We start from the raw sequence: 18,061 nt of genomic DNA, 5'->3' as shown, positions 1-18,061 counted from the left end.
CTACCTCACCGTTCACCACTGTTTTGTTACCTGCTACAATGCTACAAACACTACAATGAAACATTTGAAAAGAATCTTGAGGCTTAACAAGTTCTTTTCCTGCATAAATGTAGGTTTATGTTCAATGCTGGGTCTTCATTGAAATGGTTTGGAAAATTTAGAATTTCTGCTTATTTTTCTTAAAACGGGCAATTCTGCAGCACTTTATCAGCTCCACATTATTAGGTGCCCAACCCGTTTCTTTTCACATATGGACAGAACATTGTAGGAGGGTCCAAAAAAGTCTATGTTGGTAGGAATTTTGTGTGATCTGTTGCCCTCATTTTGGACCGCCTTATAAAATTGTAATAAATGGTTTTGACTTTGAGGATCGTTCAAAAGTCAAGCCGGTTGAAATGTTGACTTGTTTCTAGCAACCTAGAGTAAAATTAAAGTCAAATAAATAGTGAATCAGTGCATGTCTTCTTAAACTAGGGACATGAAGCACAAGTAATTCTGAACAATAATTTCTCAACATCTTCTGATCTTAAAACTTTTTCAAGGTATTTCAGTTGAAGTGTTTTATTTCTTAATCACTTCTGGCACTTCTGATCTTCTGTTTAAGTCTCTTACATATAAAGTTTCCTCTAGCATTGCCAAGTGTGGACTATTTTGTATAATTGCTCATTGTCCAATTTCTCTCCTTATTAGCAGCATCATAATGGATTCATTTATCATTGTATTATGTGTTTTATTTTACTATCCACAGTAACTGACTTTGCAGTCATTGACTAACACTACAGCATAAGCCAATAATGTACAACTTCAATCCCCCCCTTTTAGGGTGTTTACACCTACAAGTTACAGGTTGTGTTTAAGCTGAGTTAACAGGTATGGTAAGGTATGGGACAAGGGAATCAATGGGGAAGCAGACATTGAATGTCAGTGAGAGAGACCACTCTGATTGGCTTTTCAGCTTAGCAAATCGGTGCAAAAGAAGAGACAGAGGTATTAGCATTGCCCTCACCTGTAGTTATAAACAGTGTGGTGAGCGAATAGTGTGAAAATGATTTTGCTAACGTTTTATTTGGTTCCGGGCATCCTTGGCCCTCTGTGACCTTTCGGTGTGGAGTATGCATGTTCTCCCCATGCATGCATGGGTTTTCTCCAGGTACTCTTAGTTGCTTCTAGATTGTCTGTCTGTGTATGTCTCTCTATCTTGGCCCTGGGAAAGACTGGCCACACCAGATCTGTCCATGGTGTGACCCCTCATTTTGCCTGATGACAGCACCCCCATGACCCTAAACAGGATAAGCAGTTACAGATAATGCAAGGATGGACATATGCAGTTCCAGGTTCCACTTTTTGGTCAAGAAAAAAGCTGATGTGAGGTGAAGGATCAGTTGGTCTTCATCACTGCCAGTTCTTTGATATCAGCTTGGTATGTTTCTGCTCTTTGGGTTAGGGTTCAGGAAGCACACTGAATTGCCTCTGGCATGAAATGTGCTATATAAATGGAATTGCCATGCTTTTACATACAAAGTAAAACATGCAAACAAACTGCCGTCGATGGATGGACTTGACTGAGTGATCAGTTCAACCAGCAAGTTGTATTCCTTTGCAGTTGACTGTTATAACTGTATCTTGTACAGTAATTGCTTTTCTTCTGAATAAGAGATAAGCATGAAAGCTGATTTAACTAAAATCATTTTTATAACTACAGTACGTCTACATCAAGTGAGTTAGTTCTAAAACACCAACACAACTACACACACAGTCTTGGCAAAAATATTGGCACCCTTGCAATTGTATCAGAAAATGCAACCCTTCTCTCAAAATTTTTTCCAATTGCAGATGTTTTGGTGTGTGTTGTTCCAGTCCAAACAAAAACAATAAACATGTGAATACCAAAACTTTTGCAATTGGAACAATTTTCTGAGAGAAGGGTTGCATTTTCTGACAGACTTGCAAGGGTCCCAATATTTTTGGCCCCGACGCCCATAAATGGGAAACAGGTAATTCTTCGTCCTACTGTGCGTGCATGCAGGACTGACAATGAAGCCAAAACACACAAAGTAGAAATGTTCTTTTTATGTTCTATGCATTATTTTAAGCGAAGAGACCGAAAAATGAAAAGTGAAATGTCACGCTACTGTACCAACTCTTGGGTACCAGTATCACAGTGTTTGCATAGAGCTCTGTTCTACTAGAATGTGCAGTCATTTTGTCATCTTCAGTATGTGTTGCATTTATTAAAAACTTTGCATCTAATCATCTAATTGTTGCCGACAAACAAGACAACAAAGTACATTTTTCACTATAAACTGAGCTCTCTGCTACTGTGAAGGCCACATTCAAAGGCAAAGCTCACCCTTTATTTCCCCGCTCTCCATTGTGGCACTCCTTTCCCGGCCAGGACATGATGAGAGAGCCAGCAGTGACTGTGTGAACCTCGGTCCAGTCTGACACCCAGCGATGCAACTTTGAACACATCAGATCTGAAGCAGCGCTGCAAAACTGATGGAAGCCCTGTGAAAGTGGGAGGCAGGCAGAAGCCCACACAGACCAAATACAGACAAATAGCCAGAGAGTACTGCACAGACAAGGGAACAACCTTGAGCCTGTCAACGTTGGTGCTCAGCCTCTCTTTCTGGTTTTAAAAATAAAAAAATAAAGCAGAGTCTTCAGCGGTTGAAAACCAACCTGACATATCTATCCTGGACTGAGGTGTTACAGGTGAAGCCCAAAGAGTTGGATCTTGTTATTTTTTTATATTTCAGGTAACTCAGCTCTGTCTGGCAGTAGAAAATGCTGAAATGGGTGCTATTTGTGAAGTGTATGTAAAGTCTTTGCTTTTAGAAAAGGTCATTCCATTTTATTGGGATTAAACTTTCAAATAGCTCTTTATGCGCCATCTCAGTAAGCTGTCTGTGAGAATTATTGTAACTCTAAAAGATTCAAGATTCAACAGCTTTATTGATCTCATAGAGAAATTGTGTAAAAGGAGCAGTATATGAATTGAAACTTAAGAAAAGTCCTATAACGTGTCTTTTTTCTGTCTTTTTCTCCAGGGTCATTCATGATGGTAAATTCCTCGCAGCATTTTGGAGGCCAGCGGGCTCAGCTTCTCCTGCTCCCACTAAGCGAGAACGACACCCACTGCATCCAGTTCAGCTACTTCCTGTACAGTCGGGATGGCCATAGCCCTGGGGACCTGCAGGTTTACATCAGAGTCAACGGAGGCCCCAAGGGCAGCGCAGTGTGGAATATCTCAGGCTCTCAGGGCCGCCAGTGGCACCAAGTGGAGCTTGCAGTCAGCACCTTCTGGCCTAGTGAATACCAGGTGAGGGTCTTAAAGAAAACATGCTAATCCGCCACAACATTAATACCACCTGGTGGTAATAATGTTGTAATTGACAGCAGTTTGTGAGCTGGGACCTGTGTGTTGATTTTCTGTCATGAGGTCAGTGCTGTTGCTATAGCAGGTCAGCAGAAGAGTGATGGCCTAATTTAGCCTTATCTCCATCAATTTTGAACAATTTAAACAACTTTTTAGCAAAACAAAACATAGGGTATGCAGGTAAATCCACTGTTACAAGCATAGCAGGCTGAGCGCATATCACAAAAGATGGCGCCCCTGTCCCCCAGCAGTTAACGTAGTGTGACAACAGTATACAACAGCGGTCACTAATAGACGAACCAAGAGCTGTCTTCGATTAGACAGTACTCGTTGCCACTAGTTTAGGTATGAGGACTGAGATTGGTCAAGGTAAGAATATCAGCCAATCACAGGCAGAGTAGGAAGGGCCTTCACTAATATATATATATATATATATATATATATATATATATATATATATATATATATATATATATATATATATATATATATATATATATATATATATATATATATATATATTTTATTATTATTATTATCATATATATAGCCCTTCAGAGTTTCACAGAAAATAAATATTGTTGAAATGGCATTCAATTATAGCTTTCTTTATTCGATTTGAGTCCCTGACTTCACACTGTGCAGATGTTGATACACTGACTTCTGTGCTACTTCAATATATATCAATTAATTGTAATGTATAACTACATTATAATGCAACTTAAACATGACGATGTGTGGACCTGTACATTAGGAAATTCTCTCTACCCAGACCTCCTCAAATCATAATTGTCTACCCCTGGTATACAGTATTAATCTGGGGCTGATGTCCGACAGATGCCAGTTATTGTAGATCTAATTGGATCGCAATCATGCAGTTATGTTGAAGCAGATTGGTTTTCATTGTCTGTGAAGTATAATACTTCTGAGTTAATAAGTAAAAATAAAATTGAAGATTTTAAACGCTCATACGTGTTTCTTTATTTTAAAAAAACATGAAGGTAGTTTTGGAGGCTTTAAGATCACTTAATTTTTGCAGTAATCTGGGAATTCTGCCATCACTCTAATGTCCTTCAAAAAGAGTTTGTAGATTTGTAAATTAGACGCCTACACACATCCACCATGTTTTGCCTAGAATCCAAAAGTAGACTTTCTGTCTACTAAGAAACAGTTAAATGTTTTAATTCAAGTTTAAGTGTTTCAGAATCATTTTTATTATATGGAATAGCTCCAACTCAATCTTGCAGTGTTGTTATTCTTTTGTGTAATAAATATAAATGCAGCGTAAACACAGCTGACAGAGCTGTGACACACCACCGGTTGTATCTATGGATACCAGCTATTCTATTAGGGACAGTGCTTAGCCTGTAAAAACAGTTGTCTTGTGTGGCACTCAGCTTTTTAATCGGATCTCATCAGATTTGTCTTCGATTGCCTTTTGTAGAAACTGCATTATCCATGCAGAAGCTTGATCCTCACAACAATTCTATGATGTATCAGTCTCTGTTTCTTTGATTTTGCCTGCTTTGTCCACCATTTTATTACTAATGAGAACTTGCTGGAGTACTAGCTAAGAGATCCAGTCCTATCAGTGTGTTGACATTGTTCTTTGTCTGATACGTTACTTATATGTTGAAATGATAGAAATTCTAGAGAAAATGAATAGTGCTTCAAATAACTGTTTTAGATTTGATGAAATAAATGTATCACACAAAGCAGTTAAAGCTTCACAAATGGATAAAAGGTCGTTTTTTTTTTTTATTTCCTCTGGTGCTTTTGATGCTTAATAGAATTAATGATTGTGCAGCAATAATTATTAGCTGCAGCTCTGTTGTGGTGATCTTTTTTTTTCTTATATGTCTTATATGTTACATACTTTTGTCTGATGTCAATAGCCGAACACGGCTTTGTTAAGCCTTACAAGCTCCATATAAAAGATCACTGGTTCCTTTGAAGGTTTTGCATGTTCTTCCCGTGTTTGCGTGGGTTTCCTTTGGCCTCTCACCTAATGACAGCTTGGATAGGCTCCAGCCCCCCAGGACCCTGAAAAGAATAAGCATCCATTCATCAATTATCTTCATACCATTTGGTTTAATCTTATACAACTTTCAATGCATTTTTCATGAAGATTGTTCAACATATCATAAGCACCATAAATCTTTTGTGTCATTTCATATCTACTGCAGCAAACCCTCTACTTCTGAACAATGAAAGTCCGGTGTTAGATTATTGTTCGAATGTTCGTCATCTTTTTACTTTAAGTTTTTCAATTAGATTCCTGTGTGTGTGCAAATAAGCCCTACGGTCTCCTTTCCTTTTACATGAACTAGGTGTTTTACCTCTGCTAAACATTTTTTTAGGATAAAAAAATTCACCAATATAAAATTATATCAACAAATCTGCACTTGAAGAACAGATCTTGAACCTCCTCTACTCTGGATGTTTCTCAGGAATTTTTCTCAAGAACACCCATCCATTATCTGTCACCTGTTATCCTATGGGTCAGCGGGCGGCTGGAGCTTATCCCAGCTGTCATCGGGCGAGAGGCGACCTGTCCACCCTGGACTGGATCAACACAGAGAGACATACACAGACAGACAACCATTCACACTGGTCAATACCAGTTGACCTACCATGCATGTGTTTGGAGTGTGGGAGGAAACCAGACTGCCCAGAGAAAACCCATGCAGCACGGGGGGAACATGCAAAGTCCAAACCCACAACCTTCAAGCTTTGAGGTGGCAGCACTAACAACTCCACCACCATGCTGCCAAGACATATTTAAAAAAAAAAAAATCTAAGTAACTAAATACATCATCACAGATGTATATATCGTAAATGCAGAGACACATTAGAATTATTTTGTCAAATTTGTTAGGTTTGGGTACCCTGTTGGGACAGCTGGTGTGGACAGGTAAAATCACATAGTGATATGTGAGATATAAAAATTTCAGATTCAGTCAGTGACACAAGATGTTTTCACATTTCATATTTTTGACTGACACCAACAACATAAGGTTGGCCACAAATGTCACTGGAGAAACACAAACCACTTCATTCAAAAAAGTTGACTCACTTCCACTTTGCTTTTCCATTACAGTCCACACTGCCCGTGGCTCTCCACCTAAGATCTCACCCAGACTCTGAGCTTTTTCCGGCATCTGTTTATATGCAGTGCAAATGTCACTGCATATAAACAGCACAAGCTGCTGGTTGCAAGCAGCAGGTGACTTCTCAGGTTTGTTTGTTGCAAAGTAAGGCAAAACTTTTTGCACAGTCGGCAAACAGACTTAATAAGGTCATTTTGGCATCAACAGTGAAGAAGCCCAAATAGTTCCATGCACTGTTTCACAGATGTTTCAGGGTCGTGATTGTTCCAAGAGCAAGCATTTGCGTGCTAATGCCCTTCTCCATTTTTATTTATCAGCCTAGTTTTGTGGTCATGTAAACCACAACTGTAAAATTTGATTTTGAACCCGATCATTGTGACAGCCCAAATTTACACAGATGTTGCAACATTTTTGAAACAGGATGCTGATTTCAGCCATATTGCTTGGTGATTTCAGCAAGGCAACAGCTGCTCCACTGAGCTGCTCTGAACTGTGGCTACTGCCACCTTTAGCACCTTTATATTAACCTCTGTATCAGTGAGAGCACACACATGAATTAGCAAATTGCAGCTGTGTCACATATCACAGTGGCTCAATAGGTGTGTAATTACAGTGGGTGTGTATTTACATAGTATCTTTATTTATTGGTCAATTTACCTGCGTGCTGCAGTGTAATCAATATCTCCGCTTGATGCCTGTATTGTTCGTGCTGCATTATTAGCGCTGTTGTGTAGCTTGTAAGATTCTGATGACTGGATGCAGTCCTGCCTCACCTCATTACAGCCGATAATTTATCTCCAATGCTTGCTTTCTTCCCACCAATCCTGCCACCTCCCCAAAAGCGTTAATGTGAAGGCACTGGCTGGTGTAAGGGATTGTGGGAGTGTGAGTGCACCAAACAGTCAATTGACCTCAATTCTGTGCGACCCTTAGTGCAGGGGAGCGGTCTGGGTGTTTGCTTCCATAACCTTGGTGCACTCTGGGCCCCATCTCAATAAATCAAGAGCCAGTTAATGAGATTAGAGGGCTGCACAGATCAATGAGGACAGCCTGCGCTTTACCATCCTCAGCTCTCCTGTCCTGGGCGACTCTCACAAACAGCCAAACTGATTTAAAGTAATGATTTTTTCCCTTCTGCATGGACATTAGAAGTGTGTCTGCAACGCACCATGGCGGAGGAAAAGGCGGAGGCAAGGAGAGCGTTGCTCTCAGAGGAGTGGGAGGAGTTGAGGTATACAATCACACAACTCAGCCCAGTCAGGGAGTTTGCTTAGCACTGCAGTGTTTACCATTTGGACAGGCGTGCATATGCAATGTTATCTACTGCTCTAGTGAGATACGTCCAAGCTGGCTGAATGATAAGAGGACAGTTTTCTCCCACAGACTGTTTTATTTGTCCTATAAAGCCGGATGATCAGAAGCAGGTAATGAAGCAGGTAAAGCTGTGCCGATGAGTGAAGAGGATTAAACATAGGCCCGAAGAAACAAAAGAGGGACAGGAGTGAGCCCAGAGTGAGGCTTGGTACATCTCTGAGAGAGGTCCTTTCAGTCTTTTTTTTGCCCCCGGGGACAACTCTTCCCCACACGCCGCTTCACCATCTCCCACTGCTATGACTCAAAGCTTAGCACAGTCCCCACAGGGCTCCACTCATCCAACCAGTCCCATTGATAAAGATCACTGTCCAGCACTGGCAGCCAGCAGCTCACCACCTGCAGGCTTCTGAGGAGCAACTCCACACAAAGAGAGGTCAACCACTTCAGAAGGCCGAGAGAGGGGAAGTATGTGTGTGTGTGTGTGTGTGTGTGCGTGTGTGTGGGGTGTGTGTATGGGGTGGGGGTGGGGGGGGCAGTTGAGATTAAATAATTTAAAAAATTAATCTAGTTATCAACAGGCATCAATACCACCTCAGAAAAGACAGACTGTTGCAGAGATATGTTGGACTGTGATCAGAGGTGTTATTTGTCTTTTGTATTTAGGCTTTTATTTCTATGAAATTTAAAAATTCTATGCCAGTATTTCTGGAAACAAGATGTTCATTGTTGATAACACATTTCCTAGTCAATCGAGGATTTTAGTAAATTAAATAAGATGTTCATTTTTTTAAATATTAGATTTCATTAAAAAAAAATTTTATATATTAAAAAACAGGAATTATATTTCCAGGAACAATGACACTAAATACATCTATACTGCAAAGTATGTATTTTATTGCCCTAAATATTAGATTTTAATGCATCCTTTCATAATTTGCACATAAATAATTGTGATAGACAAACTGCGGCAGAAAGAGATGAATAACATCATGTCAATATAGATTACAGATATGCATTTTGTCCATCTTGCAGAGTTGAGATAATGTCTCAATTTCTGTAGGAAAATGAGTCATTTCATCTCATAAATGCCTTTGATGAAATCATCAAAGACGTTGTATCATACAGTAGGTGTATCAGCATGTAGCCATTTACAGGTGAAGGCTTTTTTTAATGGCTAGTGAAGTAAATATTTTCAGGAGATATCTGTCATGTGACAGGTCACACAGAGAGAGGGACTGTGTGTGCAATCCTAAAGCTAAATTCCATTTTTATTTCTGTGTCATAGTCTATACACACCTTTTTGTTAATTGTTTCATGACATCAGACCAGCTCAGTTAGATTAAAGTCACAAAGGGGCTCAAGTGATGTTGATCAGTTACCACTCATTTCTGATACCACTGATATTCATGATGAAACCAGTGGATTGTAGCTTTTAATTGCCCAGTGTGATAATTGAAAGAGATATGCCACCTCCCTCGTTACTGATGATCAATGTACCAAATCTAATCCGTGCTGTCTTCTCACTTCAAATAAATTGTGATATTTGGCTACCTAGAACTTTAAATGTTAAAACCACTTTAGAATGGATAGTGAATAAATAGTAGTGTGGGTAAAATGGAAATTTATTGCACTAAAATTTAACAGGGATGTTGAACAGTGCCCAAAAATCTTTATACTATACTATCTTTATACTGGTCGACCAGTTTGTCAGTCAGCTGATTAATTGGGCTGATATTTGACCAATTCTTTAAAAAGTGGTCTTTAAATACATCTGCATCCTACAATGCCAGCATTTCAATCACAAATATAGCTGAAAATTGCTGGTGTGTAAATTATTTGGGCGTCAGTAATTTAATCAAATGCATTTTATTGTCATTTGAAGACAGGAGTGAACTCTGAATGTACAGTTGTGCTCATTTTGCAGTTTCTACTCTCTGGCTGCTCTCTTTGACAGAGGGCTGAGCTGAGCTGCTCCTGATACAGAGAGTAGAGAGGAGGACAGGCAGAACCCAGGTGTGGTCAGACTTCACCAGTTTATGAATGTACATCACTGTAAGCACAAAGGAAGTTGACCTCAACAAGTAGAGTTCTCAGACCAAAGGTAATGTTAGCTCCACTGACGTTAGATAAACTTTAATTACTACAAGAGTGCTAAAGTCAAAGTTGAATTTATGTAGGCTACTCAATAGTGACCATTTATCCAATGTACTAGAAATCTTAAAGGTTGATTTCATCAATTTTCAACTTGCTTTCTATGGGTTTAGTTTAGTAAATGTACAATAATGGTTTTAAACTTCACTGTGATTTCCCTATATTAAAATATTTCTCTGCTTTTAGCTGAAACATTCCTCCAAACTCACGGGGAAGTTTAATGGCATTTATGAACATGTACGACCCCCAAACAAGAACCAAAAGAAGCAAGTTCAATATCAGTGAAGGCATCTTTTAAAGCTGAGCATTTTCTGGTGGACCCACCCCTCCCTCTGCCGGATGTAGACTACCTGCTCTGCAGAGAGTCACATGAAAGAGATTAAGAATCAAAGAGTCACAGTGACTGATGTCTAGATTCTCCACTCTTTATAAACTTAAATGTCAGGGCTATTTTTACTGTAGATGTTATGTTAAATTAAAGTGAAACCGTTAAAACTGTTGTAGTGAAGTCAGCTGCTCTATAATCATAGTGGAAGATGCTGCTGTTGTCATACAGAGAGGTGACTGTGTACTTAGCCCAGCTTCGATACAGATGTGGTAAAATAAATAAAAGAAACTCCTGTTAGTAGAACACAACACAACCACTTTAAACACTACACCCTCCAAAATGATTATACGGTTGAATCAGCACATACTGTAACCTTTATGGAGTATTTATCAGAGTGGATTAGTTTCAGCTATGTGTACCCAACTGAGTGTGTATATTTGATCATTTAAAAATACAAAACTGGTTTTATCAGATTTTTATATTATGTGTTGCTGCTGCTTTTTCGTATTCATCAAATATTAATTTAAGTTGCAAAAATGCGAAAAGAGAGGAAAAACAATCTGCATTCTAAATCGTCCCTCAGCCTCCCTTCTTTCTAAAAATTGGCATCAGCCATTGAAAATCCTGTATCAGTTGAACGATACTACTGGTTATGAGAATAAGGTGCTAACCACCCAACTGCATATGAAAAAGTCACTTTTAGTGGGTTTAACCTTCACCACATTCTTTTAGCCAAATACTAAACCAATGGGTTGTTAACCAAAGACTGACACTCCTAAAAAGAGAACAGTCACCATGCTGTGTTGTCCTCCAGAAAGCCCACAGCTGTGAATCTACTGTACACCACACTGTATTTCTTGAGCCTGCAGAGGAAAGATGGCAGATGCAATAGCACATAATATATTTCAGCATTTTACTGCCACGCTGCCAATACGGATCAATAGTGTTGACCTCATTCGAGCTGAAGAAATCAATTAACAGAACAGTGTTACAACACATTTCTCAAACCACTGCACGCACACTAAGTCGTTAAATGAATTAAAGTTCTCATGAAGATTAATGGCATCTGTGTATCAATTCAGAGTTTGTTCATTAGTGCACACACAAATAATTTCTGCAGCACTGTAATGAAAACCAAAAGCTAGAAGTATTAATTACTGTCTAAACACTAGTTTTAATGCAATCCCTTTTACTGCTACCAGACTCAATTTTATGCATCTACTGTGAGACCTCCTGGGATGCAAAATGGATTTTGTTACACTACACTATCAATTCTCCAGCATTCAACTTTATGAGCAGCTTCAGGTGCATATTAAAATGCTTGCATGCCTTTTACGTTAAATCTGATTGTCCACCTGCTTCTCTGTCATTAACCATCTACAGTTGCTTTTTTTGTGCCAGAAATTGCCTCCTGATTTGGATTTGTTTCTTGTGCTCTCCTCGTATTTCCTGTGGTCACTGACAGTGATACAGCACTTCATCTTGGGGGGCTGGCACCCAGCTGCCTGCAGTAAACCAGGCCTTGATTCACACCTTACAGATTGTTCCGTTGCAATGTCCTCCTTTTTGTCAACCATTTTTTGTTGCAACAAAAGCCTGAGAGAGGCTGAGTGAATGACATCACCCTGAACTGGATATTCTCAATTGGATGAATTCATCTCTTATGTTGTTTGCAGAAATAGATTTTCCTGCTTGCCAACTTGTGTGAGTATTGGAAAAGGGTGAAACTTTGCTATCAAATATTAAAGATGCTATCAGGCCCTGTCATGACAAACACTATCACTGGGGCTTAAGCTTCCACCTTCCATTTTCTATCTCTTCATCCTATGCAAGGTGTTCCTTTACTATCTTTTCTTGCACATTTTTTCTCTATACACATCTATGGTGGACTGGGAAGATATTCAACTCCAACACAAGAAAATAAAAAACATAACTAATAAAATGAAAAATGAAAAACACTGCTACAAATAATTAAAGCACATGCAAATTACTAACCAGGCTACATATGCAGTACTGGTAAATGTCATGCGGACACATGCAACACAACCACGAAAGAGCCTGGGAATATGAAAAATGAAAGCATTATCCATTCATCACCCACAGATCAGCCACAACATTAGAACCATCAAAGTGAAGAACTTGATGATGATGCCACAATGGCACCTGGGAGGATAGCACCAAGACGCACTACGGGATAAAGGCGAGAGGCAGTGTGATGCTCTGGGCAATGCTCAGTGGGGATACCTCAGTTCAGGCATTCATATGGATGCTACATTCACACGTGCAACCTGCCTAAACATTGTTCCAAGTACAGCCCTTCATAGTAACAGTATTCCCTGACAATGATGTGCTGTTAACGACTTGTTGCCAGATACCAGAGGATGCCTTCAGATGTTCTGAGTCCTTGCCTCTGAGAGCTGCAGGTAGTTTTAGTGATCAGCTGATTGGTGTGTAAACTACAGACAATTCTGACAGAAAGTATGCATCCCTAGGCTAACTAACTACTGTAGGTGTAGATTTTTTTATTTCTTAAAAAAAGCATGGTGGGTATTTATAAATTAACAAATACCCACCTTCCTATCTTATCTTTTAGTCTAAAAAGATGTAATATTCATAAAGGTAATTCTAAACTCCAATACTAGAGTAATTCTAGTCCTGTTTTAAATCTCTGGACACTTGTCTACAAGAACTATTGTTAGTATATTAAAATGTAACTTTATTTCTCTAGTTGTCTATTTGCTGTAGTTTAAATATTACAGGGCAAATTCCAAAAAAGTTGGGAGGATGTGTGAAACGTAAATAAAAACAGAATGCCATGATTTGCTAATCTGATAAACCACATTTTTTCGCCATAGAACATAAACAACATATCAGATGTTGAAAATGAGACATTTCAACATTTAATGGAAAATATTATCTCATTTTGAGTTTTCTGAAGTCAGCCTTCTTAATAGCAGGTTAGCTGGGCAGCCTAGATTACCATGGTGTTCTAACCTGATTAGAACCTTCATGATATACAAAGACCTGATTGAAGTTCATAAATAGATGGGTAAGCCACTTATCTTGCTTTGTGATACAGGCCTTTAACACCACTCGTATGTCTACTGTATCTTCTCCCACACATACTCTCTACTCCTCACACATTGAGCAAATAGTCTCATTTACAATCCCCTTGTTTGTACACAAACTGCAGGGGGATATTGTAAGCGTTTATATAATAGCTTGTGTTTACATGTGCACAGGTATTCGATGCCAAGGTTATTCCTTAGTGTCTAGCACAGTCATACTGAAACATACTTTTCTCTAAGTGAGGGCAGTTGTGGAGGAGCTTAATGATGGCTCAAAGCACAGAGCTGAGTGAATCGATGGTGGTGGGTGCATTGACGCGTGATGAATTGAAGAGTTAATCGGTCAGACGTCTCTAATGGCCCGACATTGGGTTGAAAAATAAAAATAAATTAGTGGAAAGAAAGCTTTAGTCTGTATCCATCTGCCAAGGCCTTTTGTGATATTGATTGGCCCAAGGCACTTAAAGCCTGATGTATTGTCAACATGGCAATCTATTATCCATCTGAGTGCATGGTCACATTCTGACTTCCACTGGGCTTTGGAATAAATAACTAGAAGGTACTATGGTTGGATGAAACACTGCAAGGGCTGCACACATCTGAGGTGGTACAGTATACAGTTACTGCTTTCACCCTACTGGCTGTTAATGCACTCAGTGTTGAAGTTTAGGTTTTGTCATCCTGCTTGTGAAGGAATGATTTGGGCTCTGCTGACTACAGCATGGAAACCTGGAATGACTGTGGCTCACTCTGGGAGGCCTGCTGATTTAATTTGAGGCTCTGCATGCAACCACCTCATTGGGATCAGCGGGTAAATATTTAGACTGTGTTTAAGAGCTCCTGCTGCTAATATACGGATTGATAAAAGGGACAGTAGGAAAGGAGAGAGGTCCTTTTCATTACCATGCATTTTAACGCTTGATAAGGCAAAATCTCTTAAATAATTATAACCACAGGTCTAATCACATCTTTTGCTCTTTGATGTTTTCTCAACAGGTCTCAAATTTACATTTACACTCGTAGACAAAATCCTTTATATGTATTAGTTTTCAGGCAGGCCTTTATCTCAATTTAACTTTAAAGTCTGTAGGTTTAATTATTGTGTGCACTCATCTGTATAGGACAGTGGAGGCAGTCCCAATACTCATGACTAAACCATTAGGTTTTTTTTTATATAAAAATTGAGTTTTCACATATGGATTCCTAAGTAGAATAGGAAGTAAGGGAACAGGAAGTACTTTAAGATGGTGGTGATTCATATTGTAGCTGTCAAACTGTTGCTTACAGCAAGTAGCCTATTTTACAAAACTTTGCTGTAATTGTATTAGATTTGTATTTTAAGTTGGTATAGTATATATACTTGATAAACTAGGTGTAAAGACGACACACACCTTTTAACTTATTAGTTCTAAAGGTATTATTAAGTGTTTGTGCTTGTGGCTTTGTATCACTTTTAGAGCTTTTTATTATTAACTGTTTTTGATTGTGGCTTTGTATCACTTTTAGAGCTTTTATGTTGACTTTTGCACTAATTTTGCTAAGTGTGAGCAATCTAATTGTAATTGCAAGTCAAAAATTACATGATTTTGCCACTTAGCTGTTGATAATAATGGTTTAAATGACGTGACATGAATGCAGCATGTGACTAGTGCATACAGTAGCATGAGCAATGAACGGACATTCATATTTGATTGGGCAGTTATTTTCTCATGTTGCCCCCATACTGCTGTGGAATCTTTACAATTTACTAATCTCTACTTGGATTAGATTCGATTCCAGGATGCTTACCGCACTCTGCTGGGTGTTGTTTGAGTCTTTAAATATCAGCAGTAGCTTGTGCACTGAGCTTCAGTTCGCAGTGGCAAGACCTGTCATTTCTATAGTTTTCAAGTCTGAAAGGTGCAAATGTAAATTACCAATGGTTGGTAACATAGAGGGCAGCCTGTTGGTTGATTGGTTAGTGCTGCCACTTTACAGCTGGAAGGTCCCTGGTTTGATTCACTGGCTATTGTGGAGGCTTTTCGTGTGGAGTTTGAACATCCAGGGTGTACCCTTCTTCTTATCCAGTGACGTTATGGGATAGGCTCCACCCCCCTGTGATCATGAAAAGGATAAGCAGTTAAGATGCATGAGTGCTAACATTGATTTGAGTGGAGGCGTTTGATCTTGTGAAGATGTGGTTGACTATATTCTTAGAAAAATGTGCGTGTGTGGATGTATGAGTTTACCTTTAAGTTGACATTATTTTGTTATAACAACTGTCCCTTAAGTCAAGAATGGTCTTGCATGACCAAATCTGGAGGTAGTTGCTTTTCAGTTTTTACCCAAAGCCTAAGAAGACATGTGCAGGGTCCTAAACCTGACCCAACTTGGTTAACAACATATTGCACCAGAGACAATATGCATTAGGTTAGTTCATCATAACAAGCAGTGTCTAAATAGTTTTCACAAAATGAGAAATAAGTAACATCATGCATTATGCTAACAAAGGAAAAAAAGCTGTTTATTTAGTTTGGCTAAGCTCCCATTCATGATCACAGTAGGATAAGTAGCAATTTCGATCTTCTTGTGCATTATTTGTATTTGTTTTAATGCCAACAAATTAAAATACAAAAGCATATTCCCTTGTGTGTATTCCCACATCTCTACATTGGGATTATGGGTTTAAGCACTCTATCAAGCAATCCAATCTCTGTTAGTTTCCCTTCTGTTAGATCCACATGACCTTTTAGCACATAATACTGATTTTCGAGAGCACTTTTTTTTTTATTATTCTGATAATTCCCCTCTGGTTGCGGAGAGCTTAGAAGGCTTTGTCTAATTCTGTTAAATATTCGTTATATTATAACGAATATTGATCAATTATAAAACATAATTGATCAACATTATTGCCAATATTGTTGTACCTTTAAGAAGTCTTTGGTGGATCCAATAAAATATTCTATACACTTCTGTTCACAACAGGCCTCTAGATGCCCTCTTTTTAAATTGCTACACTGTCTTTCCAATCATGAATTAATGGTCTGTAGTCATTTAATTTATTCGTTGTCTTAACAGGTCATCTTTGAAGCGAGTGTCTCGGAGGAGCGACAGGGCTACATTGCTTTGGACGACATTGTGCTGCTCAATTACCCCTGTTGTAAGTACCCTACTCTGCACTCCTACTGTACTAACCTTTACTGAGTCCAGGGAAAGTGTCAAGCTGAACAATGGAGGTCGGGGCCACAAAGCTCACCAATTTTGTAGAGGAAGATTGTGAGGTTGAAGACTATGAGGGAATCTTACTGATGGGGGCCAGCGGAAGGCGCGTATACCTCATAGCTGTCCAAGTGTCAGCCCCACAATAACGCAGCAGGAGGCTTCTCTTTTGTCTTGGCAGAGCGGCTGACCTTTTCTGATCGCTATGCTCCCAGCCAGGTGCTTTTAAAGCTAATGTGGGGTTACAGACAGTGAAAGGACAGCTAGTGGTTGTACTTTGATACTTTCTGTGAGTTCTTTTGTCATCACTGGTATACTAGGATGTTGGAGCCCTGTGAGTTCTGCTAATGTAACATTATGTTTGGTTCTGTTACATTTACCATTATACCCCCCCAGTCTTTTGTACACAGGCAGTGTGTGGATGTATTATATCAGACATTTTCCTTTCACTGCTGTGTTGTTTTTTAATTGGTTAGTTCTTCTGGATGCAATATACAAAAGCTAAGTCTGATGTCACCGGTCTACCTGCAAATAACTGTCCACTGAATGAGATAGCACACAATCAAAGCAAAGAATGAGATTCAATTAAAACTGAGGTAACTATTGTCTATTTATTACATAATGGGTTTTGCTTTTTAAATAGTTCTCAATTTGGTCAATTGCTATGATTCAGTGTGTTACGTTAAATAATAACTCTAATAATTGGTCAGCTCTACACTGGTTGTTGATGGAAAGCCATTAACCTAAATTGACCTTTAATTATATTCCACACATGTATGGATTATTATGTTTTTGTTTTTATTATTATTAGTACTTCTTTTTAATATTATCACAGGTCTGAATTGTAAAATGTGCCAGTCGAAGTGTAGGCTGAAACACAACTAAAAGTAGGGAATTTACAGAATAACTGGTCTTTTGTTTAATGAATTGTATTTTTAACAATCCTCATACAGACACTATAAGCAGCACTGAATTGCCTTCATTCATGTTTAGTGTTTTAAACTCTGCAGCCTGGATTAGCTAATTGGTTGTGGTTTGTCCACCACCCCGCTGGGTGAGATGCTTGATTATTCCAAAAACATTAGGTTGTGTAAGTGTGGCCCCAAATGCTCCCAATCAGCATTAATTCTAGCTGCTGATACGGGTCAGGTGTTTGTTGTTTTAGCAACATATTCATTTAGAAAGTTACTTATCACACTGCTAGAAACACGACTCCGAATGATTCTTGTTTTGTGTGTGTGAGATATGTAAATAGGCCACTGCTTTTTAACACGAGTATGTTAAAACCTTTTAATATGTGATGTGTTGTGCTTTTAACTTGCCCTGCTGTCTTCATGTGGCCAGAAAACAAGTAAATGCAGCTTTAATGTATCTATCATATCTATATTATTGTCAATACCAAAATACGGACATTGCAGTTTATTTCTGTCAAAGCTTACTGCTTAGAACCACATTGGCCTTCAGTGGGAGCTGTAATAGAGCTGTGAGTTTTCAGCTGCATAAATGTGGGAAA

General features: G+C 38.8%; 1 protein-coding gene across 4 annotated transcripts in view; it reads left to right on the top strand.

The window, feature by feature from the left end:
* Positions 1-18,061, top strand: part of ptprua (protein tyrosine phosphatase receptor type Ua) — a 194,143-nt gene that overhangs the window by 95,306 nt on the left and 80,776 nt on the right. For all 4 annotated transcript variants that reach the window (XM_067508765.1, XM_067508749.1, XM_067508739.1 and 1 more), the window contains exons 3-4: positions 3,051-3,322; positions 16,408-16,489. In XM_067508765.1, coding sequence (XP_067364866.1) covers positions 3,051-3,322; positions 16,408-16,489 — 354 coding nt within the window. The remainder of the gene's footprint in view (positions 1-3,050; positions 3,323-16,407; positions 16,490-18,061) is intronic.

The sequence above is a fragment of the Channa argus genome, chromosome 1, assembly GCF_033026475.1.
Source record: "Channa argus isolate prfri chromosome 1, Channa argus male v1.0, whole genome shotgun sequence".
In the NCBI taxonomy this organism is placed as follows: domain Eukaryota; kingdom Metazoa; phylum Chordata; class Actinopteri; order Anabantiformes; family Channidae; genus Channa; species Channa argus.
The sequence above is the reverse complement of the archived record's forward strand: the minus strand, read 5'-3'. Positions and strand labels throughout refer to the sequence as shown.